The sequence below is a fragment of the Pipistrellus kuhlii genome, unplaced genomic scaffold (assembly GCF_014108245.1).
Source record: "Pipistrellus kuhlii isolate mPipKuh1 unplaced genomic scaffold, mPipKuh1.p scaffold_m20_p_20, whole genome shotgun sequence".
Classification (NCBI taxonomy): Eukaryota; Metazoa; Chordata; class Mammalia; order Chiroptera; family Vespertilionidae; genus Pipistrellus; species Pipistrellus kuhlii.
The window spans coordinates 8,552,900-8,565,490 of record NW_023425516.1 but is presented as its reverse complement, the minus strand read 5'-3'; the positions used below and the strand labels follow the sequence as shown (position 1 = coordinate 8,565,490).

The 12,591-nt window shown below is 44.0% G+C and overlaps 1 protein-coding gene across 4 annotated transcripts in view; it reads right to left on the bottom strand.

The window, feature by feature from the left end:
• PRDM10 (PR/SET domain 10) overlaps positions 1-12,591 on the bottom strand; it is a 59,827-nt gene that overhangs the window by 16,034 nt on the left and 31,202 nt on the right. For 2 of the 4 annotated variants that reach the window (XM_036449245.2, XM_045585437.1), the window contains exons 8-14: positions 11,330-11,402; positions 9,397-9,514; positions 8,201-8,330; positions 6,780-7,019; positions 5,195-5,206; positions 1,047-1,394; positions 209-364 (exon numbers count right to left, since the gene is read on the bottom strand). In XM_036449245.2, the coding sequence (XP_036305138.1) occupies positions 209-364; positions 1,047-1,394; positions 5,195-5,206; positions 6,780-7,019; positions 8,201-8,330; positions 9,397-9,514; positions 11,330-11,402 (1,077 nt within the window). The remainder of the gene's footprint in view (positions 1-208; positions 365-1,046; positions 1,395-5,194; positions 5,207-6,779; positions 7,020-8,200; positions 8,331-9,396; positions 9,515-11,329; positions 11,403-12,591) is intronic. The other 2 variants (XM_036449248.2, XM_036449246.2) reach the window with 2 other exon arrangements.

The following is a 12,591-nucleotide window of genomic DNA, read 5'->3' as shown; positions in this document are numbered from 1 at the left end:
TTGGGGATCTGAATGAATCATTTTGGGAAATGAAGGTGAGTTTCCATCCTTAATGTTATCGGAATAATTAACTCAAACATGAGCCTCAAAATGCATCTCCAGTCCAGAAAGTGGGTGATGAGCTGATGAAACAAACATGCACTGATCCTTCGCTCGACATGACTGCAGTGGCCGTGAGAACCACCTCCAGCCGCTCCTGCTCACACACCTTAAACTGCTTCCCACACGTGGAGCACAGGAAGTCCTTGCGGTCCGAGTGCCGGAGCATGTGGAGGCGCAGCTTGTCAGGGCGGCAGAAGGCCTTGTCGCACTCCGTGCACTGGTAGATCTTTTCTGAGTGGAAGCTTCGCACGTGTTTTTTCACCTGCCAGCGAAGACAGAAAAAAGTCAGGGGACTCCAAAGGCAATGACCAGGCAGCTTATCAACTCTAGAGGGCGCCAGAGGCGTTGCCAAGAACTTTCAGAAACTGAGCAAGGTAATCCCATTAGATGTGACCAATGATTGGCCTCAGCAACACACACTCTCTTTAGGACAGAGGGACAAAACAAGGAGCCAGAAGCCTTACAAATCTCAACCTCCCATAAGAGGAGGAGGAAGGAAAAGTGCTTGTAGTCAAGGCCCTGATTACATGCAACCAACGTTTTTTTCCTTTTTCAGATTAAAAACAGAGTTCCCGCCTAGCCGGTTTGGCTCAGTGGATAGGGTTTCGGCCTGAGGACTAAAAGGTCCCAAGTTCCATTTCAGTCAAGGGTACATGCCCAGGTTGTGGACTCGATCCCCATTGGGGATGTGTAGTAGGCAACTGATCAATGATTCTCTCTCATCATGTTTCAATCTCTCTCTCTCTCTCATCTCTGAAATCAATAATACATTTTAAAATAAGAAAAAAATAAAGTAGATTGAAGAAACGTCCTCAACTGTGAAGTTGTTACAAAGAAAGGAAGAAAATGCAGGTGAGCGGTGACGGCAGTCTCAATCTTCCAAAAAATCCGTTTCTCTCACCAAAAGAGGGAAGCAGACAGGAATCGCAGCGGCAGACTCTCACCTGGATGAAATCTGGGAACCGCTTCTTACAGGTCGGGCAGGTGAAGTAGCCGTCATGGATATGAATGGCCACGTGGTCTTTCAGCAAATCAAGGCGGTCAAAGGACTCCGGGCAAAAGATGCAAGAGTAAGTCTTCTGGTCCGAATGGAGCTTCATGTGGCTCTCCAAGGACGCGCTGCTGATGAAGCCCTTGTTGCAGAGGTCACAGGTCAACGGGCAGTTCCCCTCCCGCCCGTGGAAGCGCAAGTGCTGGTCCAGCTTGTCCTTTTCCCGGAAGGCCTTCCCACACTGCAAGCACTTAAAAGGCCGGAAGGACTTGCGAATGAACAGATGCTGGAGAGCTGCGTTCTGAAAGACACACACAGACAAGATCATTGAGGGAGGAAATTAAATGCATGATCGCACGTTTATGAGCGAGAGGGGGATCTCTGCAATAATTGATTTTCCATAGAAATGAAACTCTAGGACACACTGGAAAAAAAGATTTTTCTGGCAAGACATTAAAAATAAAGACATCATCGCAAAGAAGTTCATCTTGAAAAGACAAACGTTTCCTGTGTTTTGTTTTATGTCTGTGTGTGTGCTTTCTTATGAAAGGACTTAAGCAATATTCAAAAACATATTCCCAAAAGAGGGCTTGCTCAGTAAGACAAATCCTAAAGTGACGTGGGATAGAAATTGCAGACTTGGAAGAAATGACTTGGGATTAAGTCACACGTGCATGAATAAGGCTGGAGCAAGTCAGTCAAACGTCACTTGTCCAAGTCCTTGAGAAAAAGAATTCAAAGCTTGGCCCCAGGAGGTCATGGTTTGATTCCTTGTCAGCGCACGAGCCTGGGTTGCGGACTCAATCCCCAATGTGGGGCGTGCAGGAGGCAGCTGATCAATGATTCTCTATCATCACTGATGCTTCTATCTCTCTCTCCCTCTCCCTTCCTCTCTGAAATCAATAAAAATATGTTTTTTAAAAAGTAAAAATAAAGAATTCAAAGCTTGATTCAAGTGTTTAGTAGAAAAAAATATGGTAATAAAAAGAACTAAAAGGTAGCACTTGCCAAGGGCTGGGTGAAGGAGGCAATGGATACGGGGTTTCTTTTGAGGGTGATGGAATGTTCTAGAATTAGACAGTGCTGATGATTGCACGGCTGTGGGAATATTCTAAAAACCACCATAAAGGGGCGGATTTTATGGTATGTGAATTATGTCTCAATTTAACAAAAAGAACTGAGAGAGAAACAAAGGATTTGTGTGAACATGTTTGCTCATGAGGTAAGATTCATGAGTGCACGTGATAAATGAAGATTGTATATTTAATCACTTCTACCCAGAAAATGGCAGAGGACAAACCTCAATGCAGCTCGTTAGTTCCACTGGTTAGCATGCCATGCTAACCAAGTTAAGCGTATTGCTTTGTTTCCTGTCTAAACCAGTCCGTTTTGCCTCTGCCCCCTTTTCAGTCACAGACTGCATTTCTAATATTGATTAGCCACCTAGGAAATTCATGCCATTGTTATGGGGGATCCAAGGGAGAGAATACGGATAGTCAGGGCAAATTCATCACCACTATTGGAAAAGCAGCTCATCTCTCCTGAAAACAGATTACAGTCATCTTTCACACAGATAGCACAGAACCAACATCTTAGCTAAACTATAATGCAGTTTCATTCATTAGCTCCTCCACAACCAGGGGAAAGGTCTACCTAGCTATGAGAAGGGGGAAATCCCTCAAAAAGAAGAATAAAAATTAAAAAAAAAAAAAAAAAAATATATATATATATATATATATATATGTATATGTATGTGTGTGTGTGTGTGTATATATATATATATATATATATATATATATGCTTAGGTAAGTAGAAGGGAACAGTAATGGAAGGATTAGTGGAACTTTTAAGGCATTATTTGTACAACAAAAAGTACAATGAACAATGCTTAGACCCTTCATTTCAAATTACACACGGCAACTTCTAAATTAAATTTGCTATAAAATAATCATTTCGGGGGGAAAGGCAAAATACTTGGTTTTGAGTTAGCGAGAATTCTGAGCCTAGCTGCTCAGAATTTCCTCCTCCGGGCCGCTCTGGCAGGGCTGAGGTGCACGTACGCTCCTATCTGGAGCAGGCCTTTAGCAATTCTCCTATCTTCCAAGATGATTGGGGCTGCTCCAGGCTTGCAGCAGATTTTATTCAATTCTCTTGAACACTTTCAATGAAATAAATACCTTATTTCATTAGAAGTGTTCAAGGGAATTAATTGAATGTATTTCATAAGAAAATCAAAAAGAATTATTTCAAACTTTCCTGTAGCATCGTCAGGGATCTTTAAGAATAGACCTTTCTCAAATCAGCCAGACCTCGCTCTCACTTCATTCTACTGTAGCTGTTGCTCAACCTTTTAGATCTACAGATCCTTACTCTATGTCAAAGTTCTCGGTATTTTAGCTCCTGTCAAACTTTATGGAAACATGGCAGAAAAGCAAATGCTGCCCTGAAATTCAGAGTCCAGATTCAGAGGGCTTTCGGCAGGTAAGAATCTTTCCCTTCACCCAAGTCACTCACGTTTCCAAGGGCAGACACGGAGCACACCACCCGACCTTGGCCTCGCTGGAAAGTCCATTTCTCCTTGGATGTCAACTCCAGAACTCAGTTTGGTTTTGATCCATGATGCTAATAAGGCTCCTGTCACTTCTGATTATGGATGAGCATCCTCAGACGCTTGATCTAACTGAGCAGCCACCTGGCTCCACTTCCTTGCTTCTTGGGACAACTGTCTAGGTCCTCAAGAACTACGGTAGATTGCATTTCTCTGATCTGATGATTCTAATGCCATGGTCAGCAACCTGGGGCTCGTGAGCCACATGTGGCTCTTTGGCCCCTTGAGTGTGGCTCTTCCACAAGATACCACGGCCTGGGCGAGTCTATTTTGAAGAAGTGGCGTTAGAAGAAGTTTAAGTTTAAAAAATGTAGCTCTCCAAAGAAATTCCAATCGTACTGTTGATATTTGGCTCTGCTGACTAATAAGTTTGCCAACCACTATCCTAATGCAATCCTCACATTGCACAGCAGGAGTACTGGGACCATTCCGACCATGAAAGCAGGCCATTTCACTCTGCTATCTTCTGTAGTTTGGAGCTACAATTGGCACACATTTCCATAAGAAATCATGAAAAATGGTGAGGGCAGCACAAGTGCATCCATTATGGATCCTCTAATGCTAATTTCTATTTATGAGATACAGCCACAGTCAACCACACCACACTACACGGTGCAGAAGCTAACAGAAGGAAGCCCAAGTGGTAGAGTTGATAAAATCTGTGATGAGAGGTTCCACTTACAATGCAGTGAGTTCTGAGACCACAGATTCTTTGCAAAGACCATAACATGTTTCTAAAGTTTGATATTAATAGCTAAGGAAACCCAAACTCTTGATTAATTTTTATATTATTTTGATCCTGCATTCAAAGCCTTGGGTGGGCTAGCCCTGCCCGACATACCTCACTCACTGCTGTCCTTCGCCTGGTTATGTCCCATAACCACACCATGCACACCTTTCTCGGCATGCATCTCATGGCTGCCCTCCTTTGAAACCGCCGACCTTCTTCTGGCCTCTATGAAGGACTAGTTTTAAGTCTCACTACATCTATGAATTCATCTATTGACGCCTTCATCTTTTTTGTTTGTTTGTTTGTTTGTTTTGCCTTTCACTCTTCAAAGTTCTTATAACAATTACACGCTAAACTTTTAAATTTAGCACTTAGCAACTTACATTAGCATGTCTCCCAATCAGACTGCAAGCTGCAATAAGACACGCCTCGGGGAAAATTCCATTGTACACAGCACATGCTGAGCACATGTTAGACTTCAATACCATCCCATGAGTCACTCAGACTGTCTTAGAGCTGGAAGGGGCCTTGGATTGATCATTTAGTCCTACCCTTCATTTTGTGTCTGAGGAATCTGCAGCCATGACTTACTCGCTGATCTATTGGAAAATCAATTATCATTATTCATGAACTAATTTGCATTGACTGCCGCAACCAAGTTGTAGGTCCTACCAGGACTTAGTGAGTACAGGTTGCAAAGGATAGCAGATAAGGCAAACACTTAAAGGAACATTCTGTTATTGAAACACAGAAACCAACCTACCTGCAGCTCCAACTGAGCAGGCAGCATTAGAGGAGAGAAAAATAGTTACATTACCAATTGGATTGGAAGACTTCCTTTCAGGTGGTCAGTGCCAACCTGGACAGAAAAGATGAGAAAAATACATAGCCCTACCTTTTAGAATGTATGAGAGGGGAAAAAATAGCTCAACTGGCCTTTAAAAAGCCATGTGCACATGGCTTTTGCTTTGACATGAGGAACCTTGTACCAAAACCAGCAACCCACTCACTCAAGAATACAAGTACAATCATAGCTAGATTATGCTTGTATGTCCATATCTTCACTACACAAGTAGGCTTTAGATTTTTCCGTTAAAAAAAAAAATTAAATCTAGTAAGCATTTCTCTGAATTAAGTGAAAAATCAGAATGGCCAAAGCAGAGAAGACAGTAATTGCGCAAGAGGGTGAAATGCAGACTGGGAAGTAACGTGGAATGATGGATGGGAAGTTTCGCAGCTGTTTGCCTTTCTGGTCTCTGTTTCTCTGTGTTTATATACACTTTTGAATAACATTCATGGAGCCACAAGTGTTAGATGTGTCTATTCCAGGAACCTCACTAAGGTGGGCTCAGAGCCCTTTGATGCTACCATGAGGCTATTAATGTCTAAATGCATTTGTATAAGCCATGGACTAGACTATTTTTCAAAGTCCCTTCTAGTACATAGGCATATAAGAAGACCAAAAGAAATATAAGCTGCACCTATGCAAGTGATAAAACCAACAGAAACATTAGCTAAAACCATGAGCCATCTAGAAATTGGAAAGTTATTCAAAAAGAGCCCTGTCGCCCGCACATAAAGTACTAATAAAAGTCTTTACACGTCCTGCTCAGAATCGGGTTTAAGGCACCGTTTTCTGAATGCACACTGTCAGCACAGGCACTTACTTCACAAAACCACGTTGCTCTCCATATGCACCCCTGCAGCTCCTAACGGCTATCAGCAGAGTAAGAATAAGACACATCCGCCTGAAGCCAGCGGGCCCTACAGCCCTGTGGCCTTGAGTCAAGATGCAGGGCACACAGGGGAGATGCTGACCTGCTCCCGGACCTACAGCTTATCTTCGAGCTTCCCTTAGGGTCGTCCCTGCCACATCAGCTTGGACACAGGTCCCTTTGCACTGATGGCTGATGACACTTGCCAGTCTCCCCTTGGAATCTGCAGATACCAAATGAAGGCGCCCCAGAGTAATGTGAGAGCTATGATTGGACACGGATGAGCCTGGCTTACATGTGCGTAGCTATTACAATACAATGAAATGCACTCCATTTCCAATCAGTGAGCTTAGGGATCCAGAGAGCCCTGGAACTTTAACTATACCAGTCCAGGAGCTGCCAAAAGCCCAGCTCTGCGTCCTTAACAAATGGATGGACTCTAGAAACAGGCCCCCAACCTGCCTGCCACAGGACACAAAGACACTGAGACACAGTTAGCACCTTCTTCCAAAACAAGGGGACTGAGCATGGACTAAGCCAGGTGCGAGATTTGGAAGTGGATATGAACAGGTTGGAAGACAGCACCTTTCGGCCGGCTGACTGGAGAAAGGCCAGCGCCCGCTTCCCACTTACTCGGATGCGTTTGGCCCTGCGCATGTCATCGGCGGTCAGCGTGCTCTGGGTGGGCAGCACGCTCTCCTCGTGCTGGGGCTGCAGGTGCAGGGTGTGAGCTTCCGGCTCCTGCTCCAGGGAAGACGGGGGCTCCTGTGGCAGCGGGATCGGGAGGGTGGTCTGTTCTGGTTGATCCAGCCCATTCAGGGTAGCTGGCTCAGCCTCATCAAACTGCTCCTTGGGGGAAAAATGTAGCAGGTCCTGAAATGGCAATAACCAGGAATTAGTCCCTTACCTAGATCAGGATGAGCGTGAGAAAGAGTGTCAGCTGTGGTTTTGAATTACTGCTTTTTTGAAATGGCTAGGGCAGTGGTCGGCAAACGGCGGCTCGCAAGTCACATGCGGCTCTTTGGCCCCTCGAGTGTGGCTCTTCCACCAAATACCATGGCCTGGGTGAGTCTATTTTAAAGAAGTGGCATTAGAAGAAGTTTAAGTTTTAAAATGTTGGCTCTTGCCCTGACCAGTTTGGCTCAGTGAGTAGAGTGTCAGTCTGTGGACTGAAGGGTCCCAGGTTCGATTCCGGTCAAGGGCATGTACCTCGGTTGCAGACACATCCCCAGTAGGGGGTATGCAGAAGGTGGCTGATCGATGTTTCTCTCTCATCAATGTTTCTAACTCTCTATCCCTCTCCCTTCATCTCTGTAAATAAATCAATAAAATATATATTTTTAAAAATTTTGTCTCTCAAAAGAAATTTCAATTGTTGTACTGTTGATATTTGGCTCTGTTAACTAATGAGTTTGCCGACCACTGGGCGAGAGTCGTAATGCTCAGAAAAAGTATTTTCCTCCTGGGAAAGTTAATTAGACAACTACCTGTAGAATGTGGAAATTATGAGACATTCCAGGTCGCTTCATGAGGAAAAGACTCTTCTGGAACATCATTTTTTTAATTTTTAAACTAATTAAACAGTCCCCCAATATCTCCAGACAAATTCAAAACTTTAGGGCAAGAAAGTTGGGTTTTTGTTCTAATATCTGAAAATACAGTTTTCTTTGCCTCTCTCTAGCCACACATTTTTTTTTAACCTAATTCATTTTTATTGCATTAAAAAAAAAAAAAAAAAAGTTAACAGCACGTTTAAAAAACCAACCATGCCCTGGTCCTTCTTCATGGATGCCTTAGAAAGCACTGCTACTGACTCCCTTTCCCAGCCTGCACTGGGCTTGGGCTGCTGCCCCAGGCTGTGGGCATGTGAAGTCCTTTGGGTCAACAGCCACACTTTAAGCAACAGGCAGCAGAGAGCTGGCCAGACAGAGCTGTCATCCTCAGAAGGGCATTTTCATTAAATCCAATAGTAGTGTCGGTACATCCTCTAATTAAATACAACAGGAGTGCCGGTACGCCCTCTAAGCCAGCACCTTTCCCATGCGCCCCAGTACCTGTGTCCCATCATCACACTTCTCCCCGTTTTCAGTGGTGATTTCCAAGCGGATAAACTTTGGAGGGCGTCCTGGCCGACGACCTGGGCCAAATCGCCTCTTGCCTCGTCCCCTCCCTCTGCACCTCGTTCTGAGGATAAGAGATTGGGTTATGATTAGTCATGGCTACATAATGCGCTGTAACAAATACTTTCCCAAATCCTGATTTCCTTACTTTATTATTCTTCCTGATTTTTTCCCCAATGGAAACAATAGTTTCTGCTAATATGTACTTTTTAAATGTCTCATCTTTGCTGTCTAGAGAGCTCAAAGAGATGTCTCAAATTATTCAGAAAAAAAGGAGCTAGAGCCATGGCCGGTGTGGGTCAGTGGACAGTGCAACCCATCCCTCCGCCTACTCTGCATGGCACCTCGCAGCAAAGGAGCTGGAGATGGCACGGCCACGCTGGTGGTCTCCCTGTAATTCATGGCCATGGACTTCAGCGAGCTCCCAAGGCTGCAGGTAATCATACTGTACTTCCCAGACCATTAACTTCCCACTCCCTAAATGCTGTCACACTGTCCCCTCTCTTCAAATCCTACAGCGGTTGGTAGCCCTACCTCTGTCCTCTGGTCCTTTCCCTTCCAAACCACTCTCATTCTTACTCCCTGTCTTCACTCTTGCACCAATATAAGCTAAAATGGTTTTATTTTTATCCGGGTAGATGTTTTAAAATATAATTGACATCACAATACTCCCTGATCAGAACCCTCTAAAGATTTCTTATCAACACTCAGAATAAAATCCAAATTTCTTACCATTACTTAGAAGGCCTACCCAATCTGTATAAAAAATTCCCCCCCTTCCGAAGCCAGTTTGGCTCAGTGGTAGAGCGTTGGTTTGCGGACTGAGAGGTCCCAGGTTCGATTCCGGTCAAGGGCATGTACATTGGTTGCGTGCACATCCCTGGTAGGGGGTGTGCAAGAGGCAGCTGGTCGATGTTTCTCTCTCATCGACGTTTCTAGCTCTCTATCCCTCTCCCTTCCTCTCTGTAAAAAAATCAATAAAATATTTAAAAAAAAAAAATTCCCCCAGCAGCCTACCTGTTTTTTATTTTGTCTATACACACACATATACACAAACACTTATTAGTGTATAAACAATATGAAATGAGTCTGGAAAACTTAAGTTTTTGAAACCTTCCCCATCATTCTACCTGCTAAATACATCCAGTTTCTCATCATGAGAATTGAGATGCTGTTGCAACTGCTCCGAGCTTATAAATCGGCGGTTACATTCATAGCAGGGCCAGTTCTTCTCTTGCTCTCGAAGAACTACAGTCACAGGAGAGAAGTTATAAAGGCTGATGATCAATAGACACCAATAAAACTCAAGCATCCTCCCCCACTCATCTCACCACAGCCGAGTTCATAAACATACAGTGTCTGCTACTTGCATTACTGTTTAACATCAAAGGCTAAAGTTTAACAGAGAATAATTTTTAGGACCTTATTTTCTGATATATTCATGATGGAACAAACATCCTCATACTTACCCTCTTCCACCCCAAAACACACACACACACACACACACACACACACAGCCTCACCACACTGGAAGGACAGAAAGTGCTACAGTGGATATCTGTGTCCAGATAATCTAGTGATTCAGATGCAAGCTTCAAAATCTTATTTTAACACAAATAACTTGAAAATCAATGCCCAATATAACCACTTTGGCACAATGTTCAGAGCGGATTATATGCATAACCTTTGACCCAGCAATTCCGCTCTGAGAGGTACACCCCTGAAATGCACACACGTGTTCATTAAAAGACATGTATAAGAATGTTCACAGTGGCACTCTTCATAGTATCCAAAAGCTGTTAATGACCCTCCCATATAGTAACGAATTCAACCGGCTTTTGTCCTCTGGCTCCTGGGAGATAACCTCTAGACCTTGGACTCCCCCAAGTAATATGTGTTCTTGTGATTGATAGTAGTCCCTGACCAAGCCTGAATTTATGCTAATGAGATGACTCTGATGAAGGCTGCCTGTGCCAGAAAGCCAGGCCGCCTGATTACAGATTGCTTTGAGCAAGGCGACAGCAGCCAGGGAGCGGAGCAGGAGCTGGAGGGTAAGTCCAGCCCCAGGGACAGTGATTCACTCCATGGCGCCTGGGTAATGATACCTCACAAAAGCCCTGGGCATCGAAGCTCAGGTGAGCTTCCGTGGTTGCTAAGCATACATACATCAACATGTCAGGGAGGTGACATGGCCCAAGGACCGATTTGGTATTCTATTGTATGAATATACCATAATTCATTTGTCTATTTTACCGTAATGGAAATTTGGGTTGTATAAAGCAATTCTGATACTACCTACTTGGAGTTAGGTCACATAGCAATGAAAATGATCAAATAACAACATTGTACTACCCTCTTTCACCCCAAACACACACACACACACACACACACACACACACACACACACAGCCTCACCACACTGGAAGGTTTCCAAATTAATCAAGGATGAATCTCATGAACATAATGTTGAGCAAAAGGTGCAAACCGGAGGTGTACAAATCACACAGTTCTATCAGACAAAGCTTGGTGCCAACACATCGTGTCTGGGAGGGAAGTCAGGGGACATCACATTGGGGTGAGGGGCAACTGAAAGAAGCACAGAGGCCTCCTGGGACACAGGTCCTATTCCATACCTGCACCCGGGTGCAGGTTACACAGGTATGTTCACTTCATGAGAAGTCGCCGAGCTGTATACTTATATCATTGGTACATCTATGTACGGAGGTTATACTACCGTAACGTTTATGTTACAAACACAATCGATGCCTGTCTGGCTATGTCCCCAGAGATTACATCTAGATAGGAATCACCCTCTCATTTAGCATCTGCAGGTTTTCATTACATTAAAGACTATTTCCCAGCACTCATGAAAGAGACATAAATACGTCACTGTCATTTGATCCTAGAATTAGACAGGGATGTGTAACTCTAGAAAGCCTACTGGAATATCTTTTTAAATATGCTGAGATAGAAAAATTAGGGATTGCATAAATATACAAACCACGTAAGTCAGAATTCATATAGAACATAAAAAAAAAATTAAAAAAAAAAAAAGGCAGCCACCTTTCCTTTCTTCCTCTGAAATGTCATGAATTTTCTGGTTCACGAACTCAGCGTAGGACGCGGCATACCACACCTGCAAGAACCAAGTGCAACGTCAGCCACTGGGGGCCATCACCACGTGTTCCTGCGAGCTTAATTCTCAAATACTTCCCCTGCTCACATGAAACAACGCGGGCTTTCCCACAGCCTGTGGAGGACAGCTCATAGCAACAACACACCCCACTGTGCCCAGCCCCTCCAACGCCCGACAGCAGATGGGCACTCAGGAAGTTCATCTGCCAAGACACACAGTGTGCTTTCTTCTTCCTTTTTTTTTGTTATTAAAACAACTTCACAAGAGGGAATGTTCATGACTCCTCCTCTAAAAAAAAAAAAACACAGCCTCTCCTGGTGTTTTTATCTGTATTTAAACACGGGTTTTCACACAGCTGTAATCACCGCGGCTTCCACCCCAACCAGTCACCAAACCGCTCTCACCCAGGGCCTCCACATGCTGCCACGCCTTCCTGGTCTCTTCCCCCCTCCCTGCATCTGCTCCATGCCTGGCTCTTCTTCTTCTCCCTGACTTCTAAATACTGGTGTTTCTCGCCCTAGTCAGTTTGGCTCAATGGAAGGAGCGTTGGCCTGTAGACTGAAAGGTCCCAGCTTCAATTCTGGCCAAGGGCACATGCTATGGTTGTGGGCTCGATCCCAAGTGGGGGGCGTGCAGAAGGCAGCCGGTCAATGATTCGCTCCCATGATTGATGTTTCCATCTCTCTCTTCCTTTTCCTTCCTCTCTGAAATCAATAAAAAATAAATAAATAAATAAATAAATAAATACATACATACATACATACTGATGTTTCTCAAAGCTTAATCCAAGTTCAGGGCCTTCTTCATTTTTGCAAAGGTGACACATCCATTTCCAACCAATTCTATGCTAATGACTCCCAAATCAGTATCTCCATCCTAGACCCTCCCTGTTTCCTCCTCGTACATTCTATTGTCTACTTGTATTACAGATATTTCACAAATAGCTCCAACTTAACGTGCCCAGAACTGAATTCAAGTTGCTCCCCAATTCCCCTACTAACCACTGCTTACTTTCACCATTTCTATAAATACCCAATTGCTCATATTTGAAACCCAAAAGGTTATCTTGGGCTTCTCAGTTTTCTTCTGTAACCCTTTAGCAAAAACTGTTTACTTTTGAAAGTTCTTCATCTCTGTCTGTGCCACTAGATACATGCCAATAAGCCTACTCTTTGCCACTCTTGCTCCC